The 21,900-nt window shown below is 36.0% G+C and overlaps 2 protein-coding genes across 2 annotated transcripts in view; one reads left to right on the forward strand and one right to left on the reverse strand.

Annotated features, from left to right (window-relative positions):
• LOC144972413 (coiled-coil domain-containing protein 166-like) overlaps window positions 1–6,258 on the reverse strand; it is a 7,934-nt gene extending 1,676 nt beyond the window's left edge. Inside the window, exons 1-5 of the mRNA XM_078913575.1 lie at window positions 6,037–6,258; window positions 4,279–4,332; window positions 3,714–3,768; window positions 2,112–2,256; window positions 1,345–1,424 (exon numbers count right to left, since the gene is read on the reverse strand). Coding sequence (XP_078769701.1) covers window positions 1,345–1,424; window positions 2,112–2,256; window positions 3,714–3,768; window positions 4,279–4,332; window positions 6,037–6,143 — 441 coding nt within the window. The 5' untranslated portion in view covers window positions 6,144–6,258. The remainder of the gene's footprint in view (window positions 1–1,344; window positions 1,425–2,111; window positions 2,257–3,713; window positions 3,769–4,278; window positions 4,333–6,036) is intronic.
• A 218-nt stretch (window positions 6,259–6,476) lies between these two features.
• LOC144972414 (U7 snRNA-associated Sm-like protein LSm11) lies at window positions 6,477–21,900 on the forward strand. The gene is made up of 5 exons (XM_078913576.1): window positions 6,477–6,886; window positions 17,643–17,826; window positions 19,519–19,652; window positions 20,356–20,415; window positions 21,427–21,900. The coding sequence occupies exons 1-5, from the start codon at window positions 6,494–6,496 to the stop codon at window positions 21,823–21,825; spliced, it is 1,170 nt and encodes a 389-aa protein (XP_078769702.1). The 5' UTR covers window positions 6,477–6,493; the 3' UTR covers window positions 21,826–21,900.

Raw genomic sequence — 21,900 nt, forward strand, 5'->3', positions numbered from 1 at the left:
AAGTTGACAATTTTTTTTTTTTAATCGTTTTTTTTTTAGACCTAATAATTCCTTTGATGATTTTTATGACATATCTGGACATATGAGTACAATTTGAATGTGTAAGAAAATGAAAGCAAGACAAAACGCTGCCATTCTTTGGAATGCCTCTTGAAACATCCTCATTAAAATGAAAACGTGTATCCCCCCCCCCCCCCCCCCCCCCCCCCCCCCACAATATATACTTTCAACATTTAACTCTTTACAAGTGGGATACAAGTTTAATCTAACCTGATATCCCATCATTCCATTTCACCATGAGAATGAGAGCAGTAATAATGATGTACTTTGGGATTTAATAAAACCTGAGTTACATTGCTATCACTGCCCTCTTGATAGAAATGGTTAGGTCGGTTGATCTTATCAGATAAAAAGGGTAGAAGTTGTTTTGAAATGATTTTAGGCTTACTTTTAGAAAGTTAAAATGAACTGAATAGAATTGATTAGCCTTGTTATATTTCTAAAAGAAAATTATTTGAAAACAGAAATTAAGTACATTTTAAAAGATTTTTTTTAGGTAAAAACTTGCTTTACTAATAATGTTTTACACATAGCATTCTCCTTTCCATATTGTTGTAGCTTCAATTGTTAAAGGTTAACACGGTATAATGTTGTGGGTGAATTGGGTTTACGTACCAGTGTAATGGGCTGGATTTAATTGAAATACTTGTGAAGTAGGGTGGATTGGGTTGAAGTACCAGTGTAGTGGGGTGGATTGGGTTGAAGTACCAGTGTAGTGGGGTGGATTGGGTTGAAGTACCAGTGTAGTGGGGTGGATTGGGTTGAAGTACCAGTGTAGTGGGGTGGATTGGGTTGAAGTACCAGTGTAGTGGGGTGGATTGGGTTGAAGTACCAGTGTAGTGGGGTGGATTGGGTTGAAGTACCAGTGTAGTGGGGTGGATTGGGTTGAAGTACCAGTGTAGTGGGGTGGATTGGGTTGAAGTACCAGTGTAGTGGGGTGGATTGGGTTGAAGTACCAGTGTAGTGGGGTGGATTGGGTTGAAGTACCAGTGTAGTGGGGTGGATTGGGTTGAAGTACCAGTGTAGTGGGGTGGATTGGGTTGAAGTACCAGTGTAGTGGGGTGGATTGGGTTGAAGTACCAGTGTAGTGGGGTGGATTGGGTTGAAGTACCAGTGTAGTGGGGTGGATTAGGCTTACTTACCAGTTGAAAGTATTAATTTTGTTTGTGAGTGTCAAAACAGATTCAGATTGCTTGTTTTTACATGTAGATATTCAAAGTATTCCTCTGTGCTAAATATTGCTTATACATTTTTACGAGACACGACACAAATGGGTTAATTTACCTTGTATTCTTGAAGGTCTCCCAGTTCTTGATTTGTCTTCTCAAGAAGATGTTGTTTTTCCAGTAACAAGTTTTCTAGAGCTGAAATGAATACAAATTTATGATAATATCAGACTGACTAAAATATAACTGCGCTTTGACTTCACGATACATCAATTATTTTAGGTTCCTCCCTCTACCTAGCTATAAAAGGTTAACGGGTCTAATTTAAAACTCACGGAAATTAAAATAGAATAGCACCTTATCTAAAGGAAAAGAAGCAATTTTTACACACTGTTTCTTCTTCGACAGAGACTGGGAACCAACCAAAGAGATAGGATTCAGTTTAATATTTTTTTAAAAATTAAAAATTCAAAGATTCTTAATCTTAAGTTTTCCGCCCCTGGAATAGATTTTTATATTCTTTATTTGTAAAATTTAGGGACTGATTCCACTATCTGGATGTCTCTGTAATGCTGTAAAAATGCTAGGAACGGATGTGTCCGGATTGGAGAGATGCGAATGTATATATAATATATATATATATATATATATATATATATATATATATATATATATATATATATATATACATATTATGTAATGCTAGCCAAAAATCAAACTATATAAAGTTTGTAATTAATTTTAATTGTAATTTAATAAACCTAAAGGCAATATAAAAGAATTTGTTTTATTATTAGATGTGGTTCAATTGAACACAAAAGGAGAGAAAAAACCCAAAAAAAAACACACACACAAAAAACAAAACCACCCTCCAACAGACATTACCTTTCTTTTTGTCATCAAAATCTTCCTCCATATTCTGCCTTTGTAACTGGATATTCCTGATCTCCTGCTTGTTGTGATCGCTGAGGGTGATGATAGTTGTCTGTCGCTTGCTTGTCTTTTTCTCCATGTAGCTCATGTATTCATGCTGTTTATGAGAATCGTGGGAAAGTTCTAATTCAATTTGTCAACATAACGATACCAAACTAGTTCCCAACTCGAAACTCGAGTTTTTATATAGCGCAATATCCATTACACATGCTCAAAGTGTATTACTGTGGGTCCCTTGTCAACAGCAACACTTAACATATAAGATGAGATGCCTGTTAGGCAATATTACATTTTTTCAGACAGAAAAAACACTGTTAACTGCCATGTACTCATTATACACCTGAGTACAGTGAGAGAATGTGAGCAAAGAGCCTTTTCCAAGGACTCAACTATGTGGTGCTCAGAGTGGGACTCGAACTCAAGACCTTCCAATCCAAAAGCGAGTACCATACCACTAAACCACATAGCCACACAATTTCCCAATTTCTCATGGATGAATAAAGTTTATTTATTTATTTAAATAATTAATTTTTTAGGTATGACGAGGATGAATAAAAATTGTTTCATAACCATTCAAACATGGTGCTCAATCATAATATTTTTTCATCTTCATTTGACATTTATGTTCGAACCTCATTTTATCTGGTTAACAATAATAAAAGCAATGAAAAGGGCACACATTTCATCACTTCAGGAACGTCCACTGGAACATTCTTATACAATCCTATAGGACTGAGATGGTAGAGAGGATAGGACAATATTATAGGATAGCCTTGTGTGGCTATGTGGTCTAGTGGTATGACACTCGCTTTCGGATCGGAAGGTCCTGGGTTTGAGCCTCGCGTTCGGCGCATAGTTGAGTCCTTGGAGAAGGCTCTTTACTCACATTCTCTCACCGTACTCAGGTGTAAAACGAGTACCTGGCCGTTAACAGCGTTGTCTTTGTCCAAACAAAAATTTGTAATATCACCTAACAGGCGTCATGTCCCATTCTAAATGTTACATGTTGCTGTTGGCCAGGGACCCCTTGTAAAGCGCTTTCAGCACGTTTAGTGGATATTGCGCTATATAAAAGCTCAAGTAAGTAATATTAGATGGAAAAGTAAATAGTTGGACACTGTAAATGAATTATCATTCAGAGATACATGGTCTATGGAGCAGGAGTTTATCCAAGCTTCTTGAGCCTTAAATGGACAGTAGCAATTTCTTGCAACCGTCTGGGTAGTACACTCTTCTTTTGTAAAGTACTTTTGGCCAAACCTTACAGATCTAGCTACTTCACTATCTCGAGTTCGTATGCATCGGAAATTGAACAAATTTGTTTGATTTTCCATAAGGGTGAACTCGAGAGAGTTAATCACTGCTGGTTGTAGGCTACGAGGGGAGTCAGAACTCTTGACTGATCTCTGGATCAATACCGTTTCTCTTGATTATGGGGCAAGTACTCTATTAGAACCCCAACATTAGTTAATCATTTTGACTATTAAACGTTGAAAATGTATGCTGATGACTTATTAAGAGAATGGACATGATAGATAAAGAAAGTCAACTTACACTTTCAATACGGACTTGCTGTGCTTCAGTTTGAAGCCATTCATTTTCCTTTTTTCTAGTTACGTGATTAAGGTCAACACAAACTTGATATCAGATAGATACATGTTAAAAACGTCCCTTAAATAGTTTTATTACGTATTATTATTATTATTGTTATTATTATTATTATTATTATTATTATTATTATTATTGTTATTATTATTATTATTATTATTATTATTATTATTATTATTATTATTATTATTATTATCATTAATATTATTAGATTTAATTTGAATTTTAAGGTGCTTTTTTGAATTGCTCTTTTTTATAGATAATTTCGAAATACTGTATACCATAATTATTTCTAAAATTTCAGGCAGCCTACTTATTGTTTATGAAATTAAAAAATTTAGTATAAGTTGTTCCATAACAGAAAACATTTGAAATTAATATACAAAGGCAGCTCAACATTAAAAATGTGATAACCTTTCTGCCATTGTTATGATTACCAGATAGAAAAGTCACTTCTGTAAAAAAAAATAAAAGTTTTCATGTTATCTTTCAACTCATTAATAAAGGATACAAGTCATCGACTGTTGTTTTGGCAGTTTCCAATTGCTCGGTCACCTTTTGAAGTCTGAAAACAAAACCAATGAAATATAATTAAAATCAGTGGTTGTTTTGGGAACTAAAAACATAATTTAAAAAAGATAATTAATAATTAAATAAACAAAACAAACAAATAAAAAACCAACAAAACCCCAAAATGCCAAATAACTGAATTTAAAGAAATAGTGCAAAATAAGGTCTGAAACACATTCAATAAAAGTAGTTATGTCAGTGGTGAAATACAGGGAGGTGGGAGGCGGGGGGATCCAACTGGCTGTACTGAATGGGGTCTTTTCATCTCTAATTATGGGCAGAAAGTCACTTGCTGTGTCTTTTATCCCCCTATATCTATTTTCTGAGTTACTTGCTGTCATAGTCTTGGAATGGGATGTAGCCTACTTAGTTTTGTTCTGGCCTTTGATTGAGTCCTTGGCTGAGAGGGGAAACAGTCAAATGTATAGTGTTATTTTTCGGAGGTGATACTCCCCTGTGCTATTGTCTGGATGAGACTTTTGGGTGATCTCAAACTAGGTATTGTACATTGAACCAATTTCCCTTTATCTTACCTTTTCTTTTCCACTTAAATTGTAATTCTAGAATTTTTAGACTATTCCATTTTCTTCCTTTTCACTGGCGATGATATGACCTAAATGTGTCGCAAGCGCTGTGAAACCCTTAAAAATAACAAAAAAACAAACAAAAAAACTGGCTCGGGAAATGCTAGACAAGAATGACTTCAATGAATGATCTCATAACCTTTATATAATGTTTGATTTGCAGTTCGTTAATGGTCATAACATCTATAACAATAACAATAACAAGCAGACAAAAGTGCACAATATATTGTGATTTTACGTGGAGCCAAAGTAGTACTAAGTCGTAACTTATAAATACAAGTAATACACTCTAATGGGACGAGCGCATCCTGATAAGCTCAGTTTGCAGATGGCTCGCCTCACAAGTAAACGGATCTGTTTCATCCCTAGAGTGGGGTCGATTTGTTATTCTGACCCCCTCTGTTTGCCCATGATTGGTCAGCTGGTCCAATAAATCTGATGGAAAGTTTTTTCGTATCGGACTAGCTTCCTAGACAAAGGGCATTAGTTGCTGTCCTCTTATGGCAGTGAAAGACTTCAATTAAACACGACGAACCAGATTTCAAGTTGTATTACATAGAGTGTTTGGTTTCAAAATTGATTATATTAAAAAGGGATTTCAAGTCAGTTTTCATGAATTGAATCAGTTTTCACATCTTTTGCCAAGTTTTGAGGATGGTGTTTTCCAATCCTGTTCGAGAAACCAAATGAGTATGAGAATGCAAGGTGAAGATATTTTGCAGTTCTGATGTCCAGACGCAATTATGGGTCCGTTTTAATATTGTTGTAATGGACACTATGCTTTGGTTTGAGAGAATGCCCATTATAACAATGACACAATTTGACCACAATATTTTGGGTTATCAGACCTACAAATAAGTACACGTCGCAATGATAAATTCTATTTTTTAAATGTTATACTTACTTATTTTCGGGTTCTGTTTTTTCCCTCTGTTCTATTTGTATTTTTATATATATATATAATATATATATATATTATAAATATATATATATAATATATATATATATATATATATAGAGAGAGAGAGAGAGAGAGAGAGAGAGAGAGAGAGAGAGAGAGAGAGAGAGAGAGAGAGAGAAAACCAAAATACAAGACTAGAATGACCACGACTCACTCTGCTTTTAGAAGAAGCTCCTTTTCTGTAGGTTCTGGAGTTTTCGGTTTTTCAAGTTCAGCTGGAGCATCATCCTTCCCCTTCTTTTTGCCTTTCTTTGGTGGCATCACTGGAATTTGTTTATGGCTTTATGACTGAAGGCGTAATGGTGTTGAAATGCAATAGTACGGGTTTGTTTAGATTCTTAGTTCTCGTTCGGGTTTCGTCGAAATATCCAGTATTAGTTTTTATGATAAAAGAGTCCCTCGTAACCATAGAGATAATTCAATATATTAGTTTCGACTACTTTGTTTGGATTGGATATTGCTAAAACTATTTAAATAGACCAACTAATTACAATTAAACGATTAACTCTTAGGTCAAGTTTCAGTAAATCAAAATCTATTAAAATACTAAACCATTTGTTTGACTGTCTCAACTCAATATCTAAAAACGAAAGTAAAACTACAACTGAAAGATGGCTGCCGCGAATCAAAGTGCGGCATCTTCAAGTTCTGAAGATGACGAGAAAGATGAACAGGTTAAGAATTATGAAGAATTGGACTTTTGTTCGCCTAAATTTAACCCCCTCAAAGCTCTTTTTTCCCCAAATGTTAAAATTCCATATGAAAATGTAAAAGCGTTTCCCAGTATTGCAACGTACGAGGCTGCTGTAAATAGGAAAAGTAAAACGAAGGATAGAACGATCCAGACCCAGACCGAGATGAAGACGAAGGCAGATGTAAGCAGGCTCTCAACTGAGAGAAAGACCACCGAAGGCTCTTTGATTACAAATAAAAGTCAGCAAATGGGTGGTGCCAGCACTCTGAGAGTGCAAAACAGCAAAGGAGCCTTGCATAACGTAGATCAGGTTCGTTAGGATTTGGTTTGTATTTGTATTGTTATTAATATATTATTAATTAAACTAAACCTTCTAACAGAAGTCCATATGCCTATGACTTGTTTAAAAATTAATATTATTATTTAGATTGTGAACCATTCGATTTAATACAAGGCCCAAAGTAAAATCCTCACTTCCTTTTATTTTCTATTCTAAATTAATAGCAATATTATTTTAATATCTCTATTTTGTAAAATTCTTGCAAGTGCCTACTTACCAATTTTATTTCGTTTTTCAAGATTCTACTTTTATTTTTCTGAATTTTACACATTTTAACCATTGACTGGACAAATTTTTTTTCAGCTGGGGTTTGCAGCACTGGGTATACAAACACTGTATAGTGTGAATGGAAGTGTCTAGGGAGACCAAGATTTTGGTCTCCCTTGTCAAGATAGGCCAGTTTGGCTAGGGGGACAAAGATTTTGGTCTCCCTAACCAAATTGGTCGATTTTGGCTAGGGAGACCAAGATTTTGGTCTCCCTAGCCAAAATGCTCGTTTTGGCTAGGTAGACCAAGATTTTGGCTCGCCGGGGTAAAACCGTATTTTAGTATGGAACTGTTTATATGTGTTGATAAAGCGATTTTATGACTATTAGTTTATTGTTTTCCTGTTTGCAGTTATTGCTATTATTTTTCTCTCTTGATTATGGTCTCCCAAGCAAAACGGTCGATTTTGGCTCGGGGAAACCACTAGCCAAAATCTGCCAATTTGGCAAGGGAGATCCCGACTGCTCATGTCAGACGGGCAATTTAAATTCGCCTCCGTTCCAGCTCGAGCATTCATTTTGCACCTGTCTTCTAGATAACGACAATGGCACTGCAGCTCATACTAGGACAATACTTTGATAGTTTCAACGATTTTATGCATGTCATCGACGTCAGAGCAGATGTTCTGAATGAAAAGTTGGTTCTAGGCAAGTCCAGCAACTCGATTGCAGCTGCAAATTCACGTCTTAAAGGCTCCTTTAGGTACAAACCCGAATTGGGCTATCAAAACATCACATTGAGATGCGTTCATGAGTGAGAATTTATATCTCGAGGAAACCTGAAGCAAGTAAGTATTATTTTTAAAAAATTATCTTCTACTTCTATTTATGAATGTTATTAATGAACACCACATATACATGAGTACATAAAAGTTGAAATATTATCTTTACCATGTGTATCATTATTGCAATCTTTAATGAATAGATTTATGGCATTACTATTAATATTAAGGGCATTCAAAGGATCTTATCCTATTTTGCCCTATACCATATGTTATGTTATGTTATAAGTGGCGGTGCCTCTCAAAAATACTTTTCCCCCAAATAGATACTTTGGTTTACATCCGATGCTCCAGCTGTTTGTTGAATGGTCTAGACTGACTAAGATTTTCTTATTTTTATTCTAGACCGTCTATTCTTAGTCTTAGATTTTGACCCATATTCTAAAAATTTTGAGTGGCAGGAGTAGGAGATTTTTTTTGTATGGATTGTCTCATTTTCTTCAGAAAGAATGACTATGACTTGTCTGTAAAATCGGTGCCATGCCAATTTTGTATTGACTTGGCCTAGGAGTAGGAGGATTACGATTCCTCAGCATAAGCATAATTCCTTCTACAGTGCACTCTGGATACGTCGACGTTGCCTAAGTCGATTTTTACCCAAGTCGATTTTTTTTCTTGGTCCCTCCCCCTTCTTCCTATATAACATTAGTAAAAAAAAAAAAACTCCACATAAGTCGATGTCGCTTAAGTCGATGTTCTTATCACTCATGACTACAATAAAATCACAAATAAACAAGTATTTCCATTGGTTAAAAAAGCTACCAGTAAGAATTTTCAGTGGTTAAGAATATCCGCGAACGATTGGCGCACATCAATGTGATGTAGGTGCTTTGCCTGACGTCCGTGTTCAATGTACATAAGCAGTATTGAATAACTTTAATTTCCCCATCTCAAATTTTACATTGTCGCAACTTCAAGTTCAATATTTTTTTTGGTTCTAATTCCAGGCCATCCTATGTAATGGCCCTCTTAATTAGTATCAATTTTATCAAGAAGAATTCAAGTCAAGTCTACAACTACAATGGCAAACCTATCGCGGAAAAGGAAGATTCGATGCATTTGGAAAGTTTGGCACGCGACAGAAAATCATCGCATAGGAAATTGGCATACCAGCTATTTCTGTCTCGACGATTTACAAGAAGCATGACCTTGACCTAGAGGCTCCTACCCTTCCGCTTTTCGCGGAATAATTTCACTTAATTGGTATACATTCCACATTCAAAGCAAAAATTCCGCTTTCCACATTTCCCATCGAGGAAAATATTTTTAAAAATCTCTAGTGAAAAAAAAGTGAGCTATGGCTTATTTTGTCAGCATCTCCTATGGTCAATCAACACACATTTTGTGTATGATTAGTCCCTTCAAAGTGTGTGCTGCTGATGTCGGATAATATTATATGTTTGGGAGGGGGTTGACCGAAGTATTATTATTATTATGGTGACTCCAATTCGTGAGGTCAATAACCTTGGTAATATTATATGTTGGCTTCAATCGGTAATAATATTATTGAGTACGTTCAGCTTCTTTCCCTATTTAATTTTAGCCCTGTGTACGCGCGTTTGTTTGATTAGGTGTGTGCGGGGAGGGGGGGGGGGTCCTGACAAGGTTAAATCCATCCATTCAATACTTTGTTCTCAGACGGCCAGGACCTGTGTGTTCTCTATTATTATTTGACCCCATTCTTAGTCTTTACACAATCTGTACATTTTTACACATTTTATATTTTGAATCATTTGAGTACTTTTGGATTGTCTATTACATTTTCTGTTGCAAAGCATGTCATAGTCAATAGCAGTAAGTTGATTCCGATTTTTTATCTCAAATTCCGATTTTTATATATTCTGATTCCTCTATGGGGCTATTGGGGCTAGGAGCCTCTGATGACTACTACAGAGACCGCGCGATATGATGGGACATACTTATTCTAGATTGGGTTGCTTTGTTCAAATGCGTTTTTGCTCATTTGGTTACACTCCGGTTAAGTTGATTTTCGGATAAGTCGATTTTTTTCTCGGTTCCCCTGGGCATCGTCTTATCCGGAGTCCACTGTATTCTTATTCTTATGATTATGACGATGACCATAATTCAATATGATTATATTTATTTTATATTATTATGATCATGGATAAAGCAACCTGTCCCTTGGTACATTATTTGCCACTTAAAATTATTCGTATTGCACGCCAGCACTTTTTAGTAGAATTTAATTTAGGGCACAATTTTGTCCAGCATTCCTTAAATTTATCCCGGATTTATTGTCTGCGGAAATCCTAAGCCAATTTTTAAGTCAAAATGGACCACTTTCAGGCAAGGCAGGGCTGCCAGATGGCCACGTGGGTGACCAACTTTGGCTACAAAGATAATTTTGTTTCTACAACTAACAGCTAATTTTTAAATAAATATTTTTAGGTTTGTTTTTTCAAATGTTTTTTTCCTACCCCTGTTTAGTCCGTTTTTAAAATTACCAAATTAAATTTTTCAAGGGGGTCCATGTGGGGAATTTTTAAGGCCATGTGGTGAGGTACCATTTGTCAAGTTTGATGTAGTTGAAATGGATATTGAAATTGGCCATGAGGAACTCTGGCCATCCAGCAGCATTGCTTTCATGTCACAATATCTGTCAGTGTTTTTAAAATATTATTTTTACCTGTGCTGTCATTTATCTGTTGTTAATCAATTTGATCAGCATTGACTAGATGGGGTTTCTTGTCTGAATAGTTGTACCGATATCTGAAACTGTAGCTAGTTGGCAGGGATCTGTCTGGATTTTTTGTAATATTAACCTGCCTTGTCCCCCACCACAAGCCAAGTTAAATTGACAAGAGTATGGTTGTGGTAAGAGTGATGGACTTAGTCTTAGCCCACATCATGTCTGTATGAGTTTTCACTTTTCTTATATTTTTACAGGATTATTCTTCAGTTTCTCACCTTGATTTACTTGTGAAAATGTCCTCTTTCCAACCAATTTCAGTACACTTTCAGGGCTGAGAATCTTCCGCCTAAAGGCGGATTTCCGCCTAAATGGTAGTTTATCTCCGCCCATCCCATCACATTTCCTCCTTTTTCAAATTTGCCGTGTCAAACATTTTCCTCAAAACCACAAAATCACCATTATGTCATATGTCATATTTTGACACCTGTGCTCAGTCTCGTGAAATTTAGTGACGGTCCCGTTTTTATGACGTTGGGCCAGACAGTTTGGCACCAGATGTCACAATAGACACAGAAGACCAGTAGGTAGTGTTCTTTGATTAGTTAGTTGATGGTTGAAGGGGAGGGACAAATGGGTCTGGATTTTTTCCCCTTGTTGTAGGTACCTATTGCTTTTTAAATCTCTCTCTCTCTCTCTCTCTCTCTCTCTCTCCTCTCTCTCTCTCTCTCTCTCTCTCTCTCTCTCTCTCTCTCTCTCTCTCTCTCTCTCTCTCTCTTTCCCCCCCCCCCCTTTGCCTTTCTTTCTATTTCTCTTTTCTTCGTCTTCTTTTTTTTTTTTGGATATAGAATTCAAAAGGTCAATACATAAGTTATTCTGGTAAAGAAGTCTCTCCTCCTTCCCCCCCCCCCTCTCTCTCTCTCTCTCTCTCTCTCTCTCTCTCTCTCTCTCTCTCTCTCTCTCTCTCTCTCTCTCTCTCTCTCTCTTTCTCTCTCTCTCTCTCTCTTTCTTTTTTTCGCAACCACATTAAATCATCTGGTATATAGAGATGATATATTAGAACAAAGCAATGGTGGTTGGCTTAGTTTAATCTTTTTCCTTTTTACCTTTTGACTATGGCTTTAAATTTGAGAGATTCTTGGGTTGTATTTATAAGCTGAATAACTACTAGGTTTCTTTGCTTGTGTTTGATCGATAGACTGAGAAAGGTTCCTCCTTTTTGACAATTGCTATTATCATCACTGAATAAAAAAACACTCACCAAAACCACTACATCAACATCTCTACCAACACTACTATTACAATCACCACCACAACATCATCCCTACCACCACTACTACTACAACTACCACCACATCATCAACCCTACTACCACTACTACAACCACCATCATATCATCATCCCCACCACCACTACTACTACAAATAGCACCACATCATCCCTACCACCACCACTACTATTACAACCATCATCCCTACCACCACATCTACTACAACTACCACCACATCATCAACCCTACTACCACTACTACAACCACCATCATATCATCATCCCTACCACCACTACTACTACAACCACCACCAAACCATCATCCCTACCACCACTACTACTATAACCACCACAACACCATCATCCCTATCACCACTACTACTACAACCACCACATCATCATCATCCCTACCACCACTACTACTACAACCACCACCATAACACCATCATCCCTACCACCACAACTACTATAACCACCACAACATAATCCCTACCACCACTACTACTACAACCACCACCAAACCATCATCCCTACCACCACTACTATTACAACCACCACAACATCATCCCTACCACCACTACTACTACAACCACCACCAAACCATCATCCCTACCACCACTACTGTTACAACCACCACAACATCATCCCTACCACCACCACTACTACAACCACCACCAAACCATCATCCCTACCACCACTACTATTACAACCACCACAACATCATCCCTACCACCACTACTACTACAACTACCACCACATCATCATTCCTACCACAGCTACTACAACCACCACCACATAATCATCCATACTACTACTAGAATCACTACTACATCATCCCTACCACTGCTATTACTACACAACCACCATCATCCCTGCTACAACCACCAAATGTTGTAATTACACTTTCAACTTTTGAAATTCCACCGAGTCGTGTTAGAAATTGCTGCGAGACAAATTTTGGATCGCATCTCAGTAAATTTTAGTGAAATTCAAATTTATAGATTATGGTCGCATGGATGGGTCATGATCGTCACGATGAAAAATTTCCTCCTTTTTTGTGACCAGTCATTCTCACCCCTGCACTTTAGATGATCAGAAATAGAAAAGCGGGGTTGTTTTTCTTCATCCTTCGCAATGTCCATGTGGTGTGCTTAGTGTGAAAGCCTGTTTGGTCCTTTTGAGACTCGTTTCATTATATAATTTTCTTCCCATCGCAATGATTGACTATGGGTATCCCAAATAAAAATCATGTTTTTTTTTCTCACAGGTCTCTTAAGCATGGTTGTCCTGTAGCAATTAGACTGCACGCGGACAGAATCGTCAACAAATTACAAGTTGTTAGTGTCCATCTTGAGCACAACCATTCTCTACTTGACAAAAAGGGTAAGTTTGTCTTATTTTAAGTTGCATTTATAAATTAAACTTAGCTATTTTTTTAACGTTTCCAGCAATTTTTAAATGGGTTTGCAAACCTGGTGTGAGTAGGTGCCATGGAAGACAGTTTCTGGATATTTAAAAAATGGGTTTTTCTTACTATAATTATAATCATAAAATGTTCTGGAAAATGCTTTTCGTATTATGAACATCCAATAATTTCATTTTCCAAGACCTTAGATTTATTTTTTTGCTTGCCAACCAACTTTTGACGTCGTGTAACAAAACACCAAAAAGATTTATCATGCTTGTGAGAGACATTTTGTAAGAAGGCACTGTGATTGGTAGATAAGGGCTTGCAGTATTTAAACCAGATAATTTTGTCCTGAATCTCCTGTTAGTTTAAATTTCTTAAAGACACCCGCGAAAGAAGTGTTTTGGCTTCTGACAGGGCGTAATAGCATATTCTGCATACTAAATGAACATAATGATCAGACAAGAATAAATTAAATTTTTTAAAGACATCATGTCTTTACTTCCGCCACACCTTTTTTTTCCCCCCGTTGCTGTAAAGTTTTGAAACGTTTTTCTACCTTTAATTTTAATGCCCATTTTAAAAAATTGTTTGAGCGGGATAGAGATGAAGTTTATACTCCTTTAAGATGATGCCTAAGTCAGCTCTGTACGCTTTTTGATGGCCGGGGTATTAATGGTCGAATGACCCGATTTAAATGTCATTTTCTCGACATGTGGTGCATAATGTGTGGGTTTTATTCTGCCACAAAAAAAAAATTGTCTATTGTTGTGCCAGTTTGGTCTCTGTCATTTGTCACTGAAACAGATTTCATATTTATTTATTTGTTTTTTGACAGATGGAGTTTTTGCTGTGGATCCGAAATTTACATTTGAAGAAGGCGAAGAGGTACAGAAGTTTCTGGATCTCAGTGCTCTTTTGCAAAAGATTCAGTCATATGTATCCGCATCATTTGGTATGTTTTTATATGCTTTCTGAATTTCATTTTGATCATGATTGACTTGATTTAGTTTGGCCTTAAGCAATATGGTCATTGTCTCACAATCTACAAGCTGTACGCATTATATGTTGTTGAGTCTTTTGGTTTTACAAGAGAATTTGGTTGCCCATTTCTTATCCACAGGATTAATCAAGGATTTATATTATATATTTATATATATATATATTTTTTTAAAGTCTAAATTTGTTTGAATTCAGATGTGTACCGGAGGTAATTTGCAAGGATTGTGAATTATTTAACTCTTTCAGCGCTGAGGCTGTATTCGCTTTTCTGTCTCAATATGGCTGACACCTGACTGAGGCTGCATGTGAATGACAAGCTAAGACACAGAACATTCAAATTCGGTGCAAAATCTCAATTAAAATACCCCCCTTCCTCTCGGCCAATTGAATGTTCTGATGAAATATATGGTACCATTGGTTCGGTTTATAATACTTTTGTAGCAAATGGGATTGAATTACATTATTATTTTTGCCTTTCAAGACTGGCTGCGCAGGCAGCCAATGGTTGTGGAAGAGTTAGCGCTTAGATTCTGATGTACAGCCCTATATGACTTCAGCATTAATATTATTACAATCGGGTTATTCATTTTATATTTTTGTCTTGCAGGTAAACCAGTCAAATCTAAGGATTTTCATAATCTCCGCCAGAAGGCAAGGAATTCTGGAGTTGGAAGTGTTGAAGACAGAGTGTGGAGTATTTTTGAGAAGATGGTGGGTCACACTTCAGTGTTTTCAGCGAGGAGGATAAATTCAGATTGTCTTTTTTCAAACTTCATACATGAAGAGACTGCTTTCAACGTACCCGGATGGTCTTTTTATTGACTCCACATATTGTTTGAATGCATATAATTATCCTGTTGTTGTTTTTTTTGATTGTCGACAGTGACAATGTTGGCCATTGTGTTTTCTACATATTTTTTTTTTCTTTTGGTAATAAACTGTTTCAACATTTGGAAAGATATTTGTTATGAATTTGGTTTGGTCTCTCTCTCTCTCTCTGTCTCTCTCTCTCTCTCTCTCTCTCTCTCTCTCTCTCTCTCTCTCTCTCTCCCTCTCTCTCTGTCTCTCTCTCTCTCTCTCACTCTCTCACTCTCTCTCTCTCTCTCTCTCTCTCTCTCTATCTATATATCTATCTATCTATCCTGGTCGCTTTCTCCCCTTAACTATCCAATTTCCTTTCTGTCATTGGTGCTGTATTTTTCACATTTAGCCCTAATTTAGTTTTCTATCTCAGACTAATAGTGATACTGGGTGGGGTTCCTGACCTCCCATAGTGGGGGCAGGGAGGTACTTATTTTCTTCCTTTTTACTGGCGCTGATATGACCTTGATGTGTTGCAAGCGCCTTAAAAACAAAAGTGATAGTGATAGGCAGTTTATGAGTTCATCGCCTGCACACGTTCAGAATTTAGTTCATTGAATTGGGTTTTTTATTTTTTTCGTACTGACCCTATGATAGTGAGCTCATGTAGGGGATAGTACTAGTGAGCTACCAATGTCCTTGATCTGATACTGATATGGTCATGCTATGTATTTGATTGGATTTGGAGTTAATATCAACAAATAAAGCTTTGAGAATTGAAACTTGGAATTTTAGTCTTTTTATTCTTTTTATTTGAATGTCTTGTACCTTACATATCAATATCATCATCGTTGGTAAATGAATGTTGTGATACATCAATCTATCCCCTTCCCCTACACACGTATCCCTTGCTACATATCAATAAAACCTTTATTCATCAGCATGCGGAAATTTGTATTACGGTGTTACTCAAAGGGCAGACTGGAATAACCCAGATATTAGCCGCACATTGAGCTAGGGATAGATGGCCTTTATAGGCCATATAAATATAACTCAGTGGATATTCCAAACTAGGTATCTTTCGGGTACAACAAAGCAGACCATACCGTAAGCCACACTAACCCCCCCCCCGCCCCTTTCCTATCAAACGTCATGGCAATGAACGGTTTCCTCGAATGTTTTTGCATGTCCCGTGGAGTTCGAGGAAACAGTGCTGAGTGTAATATTAATCAGTGCTGATGGTTGTCCTCGGATCCGTGGAAATCCGTGATTTTGGAGTCCAGAGGAGGAATTTCCTCCTTTTAAAAATTACATTTTCTCGAAGCAATGTGCTAGCAATGAGAGAGTTGATGTGTGGTGGAATACACAGGTACAGTTTCCCCACTCTCCAGAAGTTAGCTAGAGTATCAATGATAGTCTATCATCTCAATTGCTCTAAAAGTGGGGCTTAGTACAGTAAAAATGGGGCTTAAAGGCAATCGTTCAACATTTTCCTACTTTTTCACTTTTTGTCACCATCAGCACTGATTAATATTAAGTTATTACAATTATAAGGGGTGCTCAACTTAGTTTACTCTTTTTACCTTTAGAATTTTAATTTATTAAAGATACTTGGAGTCTTATTTATAAGGTCCATAACCACTGGGCTACAGTAACAAAGATTAAACAAGTAAAAACATATTTCAGGCCTTTTGGCCAAAAGCTAATTTTAAATCTCTTGAATGTAGGGCGATTGACCTTTAGAAATAAATCGAATATTTCTGCCCGCTCTGAAAATTATTTTAGAATTGTGTCCCAATCGGTTATCTAATTTTCAACTACGGGACTTCTTACACTAGTAAGTGACACTATACTGCTAAAACAAGACGCAAGTTTGGAAACTTTCGATATCCTGATTTTTATAGGACTTTTGTATAATAACTCGCCTAGTTTCTATAGTTTCTATAGCAAAAGAGATTTGTTTTAAAAAATAAACCTTGGCAGTAATTAACTTAACCCTATTCCTGCACTGTGGAATACATTTGACTCTAAAATATTTATTTTTCAACGGATTTTCCCAAAATTTGGACAATTCCTCAAAAAATAATGAGTGATATTAGAAAATTGTTTGAGAAAAAAAAAAGAGTAATTTTTGAGATACACTAGCATCACGTTTCTCATGTTCTGTTCCTGCACTGTGGGGGAAGGCATGATTATTTCCAAAATAAGAATCACCACCCCCCCCCCCCCAAAAAAAAAAAAAAGGAAAAACCAAAACAAACAGGCAAACAATATAAAAAAAAAAATAGTAGAAACAACTCGCCTCTTTAATATAAAAGAAAGTTCCAGAAACGATAATACGTTTTTACCAACAAAAACAAACAGGCAAACAATAGATAAATACAGAAAAAACTTAAACATGAAGAAACAGTTCCAAATACGGTTTTAAAGTCGGGGAGTCAAAATCTTGGTCTCCTTAGCCTCTACCATTATGAATATGCCTATATCCACACTTTTTATATGGGACAAAAATACTCAGATTTTGATTTTCTTGTTTTCTTTCCTCTAGAAATCAGCTGATAGGCCAAAGACTCATTTCACCTTTGGTGCCTTCAGTACCAAAAAAGAAATGCCCCAAGGAAGAAGTAAGGTGGATAAAAATCCAGACAGTGCAGAATCTCTAAGGACATATTTGTCTGCCCCACCTGACTCCGATAGACATGACAGGAATGTTTTAATAAGAATGGCACAAAGTAAGTTTGGCTATTACTACAGTACTTGTTGGATTCTAGCGCACTCTCTTGCGCTATAAATAAATGCTCTAGTTTTTTTTGTATTTTTTTTTTTAAGCTGCATGAGTGCAACCATTCTATCAACCATTCTGGCTGTCTGCAGAGGGGCGTTATTGTGCTGTCCCCGCGGAAAATTGCAAATGAAAACCCCAAAAATTGCACCCAAATTTTTTTTTAATGCATGCAAAAATTGCAAGGAAAAATTGCAAATTTAAGACATTGTTTTCAATAAACAGCGCACAATAATTTTTTCTTGCTTTAATTTTAATTCTATGACAAGCACAGTCCACCAATTTTAGTTGGTATGTATTAATTATACAGTATTGTGTCCATAAATTACATTGATATTGACATTGCATACACAGAAAAGAAATTATATGCCAGATATATACAGGGGATACCACCAGGATTAAATTGGATGGAAAATTGCAAAAAATTGCTGCAATTTTCAAAATTGCGGTATCTGCGAAAAATCGCGGCCGCGATTTCCTGGAGGGACAGATTGTGGTCACAACTCAACCCTGCTTCAAGCAATTTTTTATCAGCACCACTCTTGAGTCACCTTTTGAACAGTGTCTTCATGAGTGAGGGCAAAATGCTTAACATTTGGGTTGCAAGGCAAAGACCATGCAGCTGAGCCATGCCGCACCTTTTTCTATGAAAAAACAACAACAACCTTCTGTCACATTTTTATTTACATCATATGAGATCTATTTTATTTCTTCTTTTTCTTCTATCTATTATACTTAAATTTTTTTTTATTTTTTTTTTTTATATTGCCTAACAGGCGTTATGTCTCATCTCTTTCTACATGTTGCTGTTGGTCAGGGACCCTTTGTAAAGTGCTTTGAACACATTTAGTGGATATTGCGCTATATTAAAACTCTAGTTAGTTATCTTAGTCTAGATTGAAAGATAGTCATCCTGCATACATCTGAATGTATATGAATAGAAGTCAATCATCAATGGTAATAGTGATAATGATTATGCTGATGTTAATGACAAACAAGATGGGAAACAGAAGTCTAGATGTCACTCATTCCTTTCTTCCAGTTCAAAACTCCTTGGAAGTGTTTAACCAGTCTTCCGAACAATGTATAAACAATGAATCGATTACATTTTGAAAAGGTGGCATAACTATTTTAATTGCAGGAAGTATAGGTAGAATCTTACGATTAGGTGGTGTAAAAGGCAAGGATGGCTGATCCTTATTGACGACCGACCAGAATGTATGAAGGAGAAAATAAGATGCTATCAATCTAAAACTGGAAGATCAGTTGCACAATGTATGTATCTAGCACTCGGGAGGACTGGTTTTACACTTCCAAGGAGATTGGAACCAGTATTTTGTCATCACACTTTTGTTCCCTATTACTGTGGGATCTGACTCCATATGGCAGGGAGGTACATACTGTGTCTCATCCCTTATATATCTATTCCAACATGCCTTTCTGTCTTGTCATGAATGAGATACTTGCCTTTGAGTCTGCTGGAGGAAACAGTCGAATCATAGTTATTATTTTGAGATGAATTTTTTCTTGTAATCACTCTCTGTATGTACATATATTATTAATGTACAATAACATTGGTGTATTCCTCTTGTTGATTTGTTCCTATCAGCATCCTTCAATTTGTGGATTATTTGCATTTCAGCATCTGGACCTTTGGAACTATTAACTCGATGTGTGAAGGAGCGGCTCCATGTGCGAGTGGTGACCAGGGCTGCAGTCAGTGTTCGAAGTATTTGTAGAGGTTACATCATGGCCTTTGACAAATATTTCAATATGGTAACAGTCTATCTTCTTCTTCTCCTCCTCCTCCTCCTCCTCCTCCTCCTCCTCCTCTTCCTCCTCCTCCTCTCCTTCTTCTTCTTCTTCTTCTTCTTCTTCTTCTTCTTCTTCTTCTTCTTCTTCTTCTTCTTCTTCTTCTTCTTCTTCTTCTTCTGCTTCTTCATCATCATCAATTGGTGATAGTGATAGATATAATATTATTGTTTATATGAATATTTGGCCATGCTTTTAATAACAATTATCTGACTCTTTATTTAGATGTACCGTTGCACTGCGGCTGCTCCGTCATGAGAAGGTTTTAAATCTGCAGTCACCCAATATTTGAAATCTAATGTGTAAGACAAAAGTATAGTGGAGTTTCTTGACTTTTTCATGACATAAGTAAAGGACTCATATGTGTCACATTGTTCAAATATAATCAAAATTAATATATATACTTTAATCATCCAAAAAATTGGAAATTCGTTTTACAACGTTGCAATAAATATGTTATAAACAAAGTTGAGATTCTAGCTGACAGTATCTATACTTATTAAAAAATTTGTAAAATTATATATATGATTTTCAACGCAACTGGTGCCGATACCCGTGTTTTGAACCATATGCCAATGCACAAAATGTAAAAAAATTACAACATGAATGTTTATTTTTTCCATTGCACAGCTTCCTTGTCACTTTCCACATGTACATTTACTCCCAGGCCTTGATTGACGTTGATGAAATCTACAGGAGACCAGCTTGTTTAGGGAAAGTTCGGGCTGTAAGCTTTTGATTTTCTTTTTCAAAACTGAACTAAAAGTCTAAAAAGATTGCACCTGGTTGCTATGTTTGACCTGCACAATCTGTTATCAAAATTCTAGTTACTTAACAATCCATTATTACAACTCTATCTCTTTCATGTCCTTTTTCATATTGCTTGTATCTGTTGTATGTTTAATATTTATTTTATTTTATTATTTATGTTTATTTTGCTTTTTAATAGCTACGTATTTTCTATTATTAGTTCATGACAGCGTATAATCTGCTAATATAACGATGAAGTGTGTACATTATGATAATTCCATCAGATCAATAAAGTATATCTTATCTTATCTTATCTTATCTTAAAAGATTTAAAATGAAAAATTTATTCAATTTAATTCGATTTAAACAGAGCTATCCATGAGGTCTGAACTTATTTGTAATGAACAACGGATGATGGATCAGTATTTTTTTTTCTCTCAATTATTTGTTTTTAATGAAGTCAATAGCTTCATAAGAAATTCTGTTTTAAGTCAATACTGTGCAGAATACAACAGACTGATGTGATGACAGTGAAAAAAATTCTTATTTTTTCATTTATACATTGACTTCACTGTTTTTATAAATTGGTGTTCTAATCACAAAATATTTCCTTATCCTCATTATTTAGGAGATGAAATACAGTAAAAAAAAAACCCAAATATGAATATATCAGCTTCAAAAAAGAACAAAACACCAAACATGGAATGTTTCCGGCTCAAAACCCTTTTGCAGCAAAAAAAACCAAAAAAAAAAAAAAAAACCCAAATACATTACTAAAAAAAACCAGATAGATGGCCATTATGTCTTTATTGTTTTTTGTTGTTGACTGAAGAAGTGTTTTGAGCCCAAAACGTTCCGTGTTTGCTATTTTGTTCTTTCTTTTTAAAACCTTTTATATTCATTTTTGTTTATTACTTTGCTTATTTCATAAAAATCAAAACTATATTTTTCCTCCTATTACTATTAACCATTTTGATATTTTCCACAGCGAAGAACACACAAGCTGCAAGCCGCACAGAAAACATTAGAGGAAGAGAGAGAGGAGCAGTTAGAACGTTTTAATGCTGTCAATCTTTCCTCTACTGAGACAGGCGTATCTGCCGAGGGACAAACAGTTGGTAAAGAATCGCAGTTCACAAAGCTGAAAGAGGGGAAAGGATCTGCTGAACTGAATGAAAATAAACTGACATCGAATGTGATGGGTCAAAAAGCGACCAAAGAGAAAAGGCAAACGAGTGTTTATGAAAACGTCCCTGCGCCTTTTTCGAATTTTGAAAGAGAAGCCCTAATGCTTGGAATACCTGATGAAAACGTGAACCACCGACACGTCAATCAGTTGTTTATTCGAGGGGAAAACATTGTCTTGGTGTCCATCATAGATAATTGATTGAACAATGAATGGATGTTGAGGTCACAGATCAGTGATTATTAAATAATGTATATATATATTAGAAAAAATAAA

This window comes from Berghia stephanieae, chromosome 5 (assembly GCF_034508935.2).
Source record: "Berghia stephanieae isolate SIO BIC M18660-M18661 chromosome 5, UCSD_Bste_1.3, whole genome shotgun sequence".
In the NCBI taxonomy this organism is placed as follows: domain Eukaryota; kingdom Metazoa; phylum Mollusca; class Gastropoda; order Nudibranchia; family Aeolidiidae; genus Berghia; species Berghia stephanieae.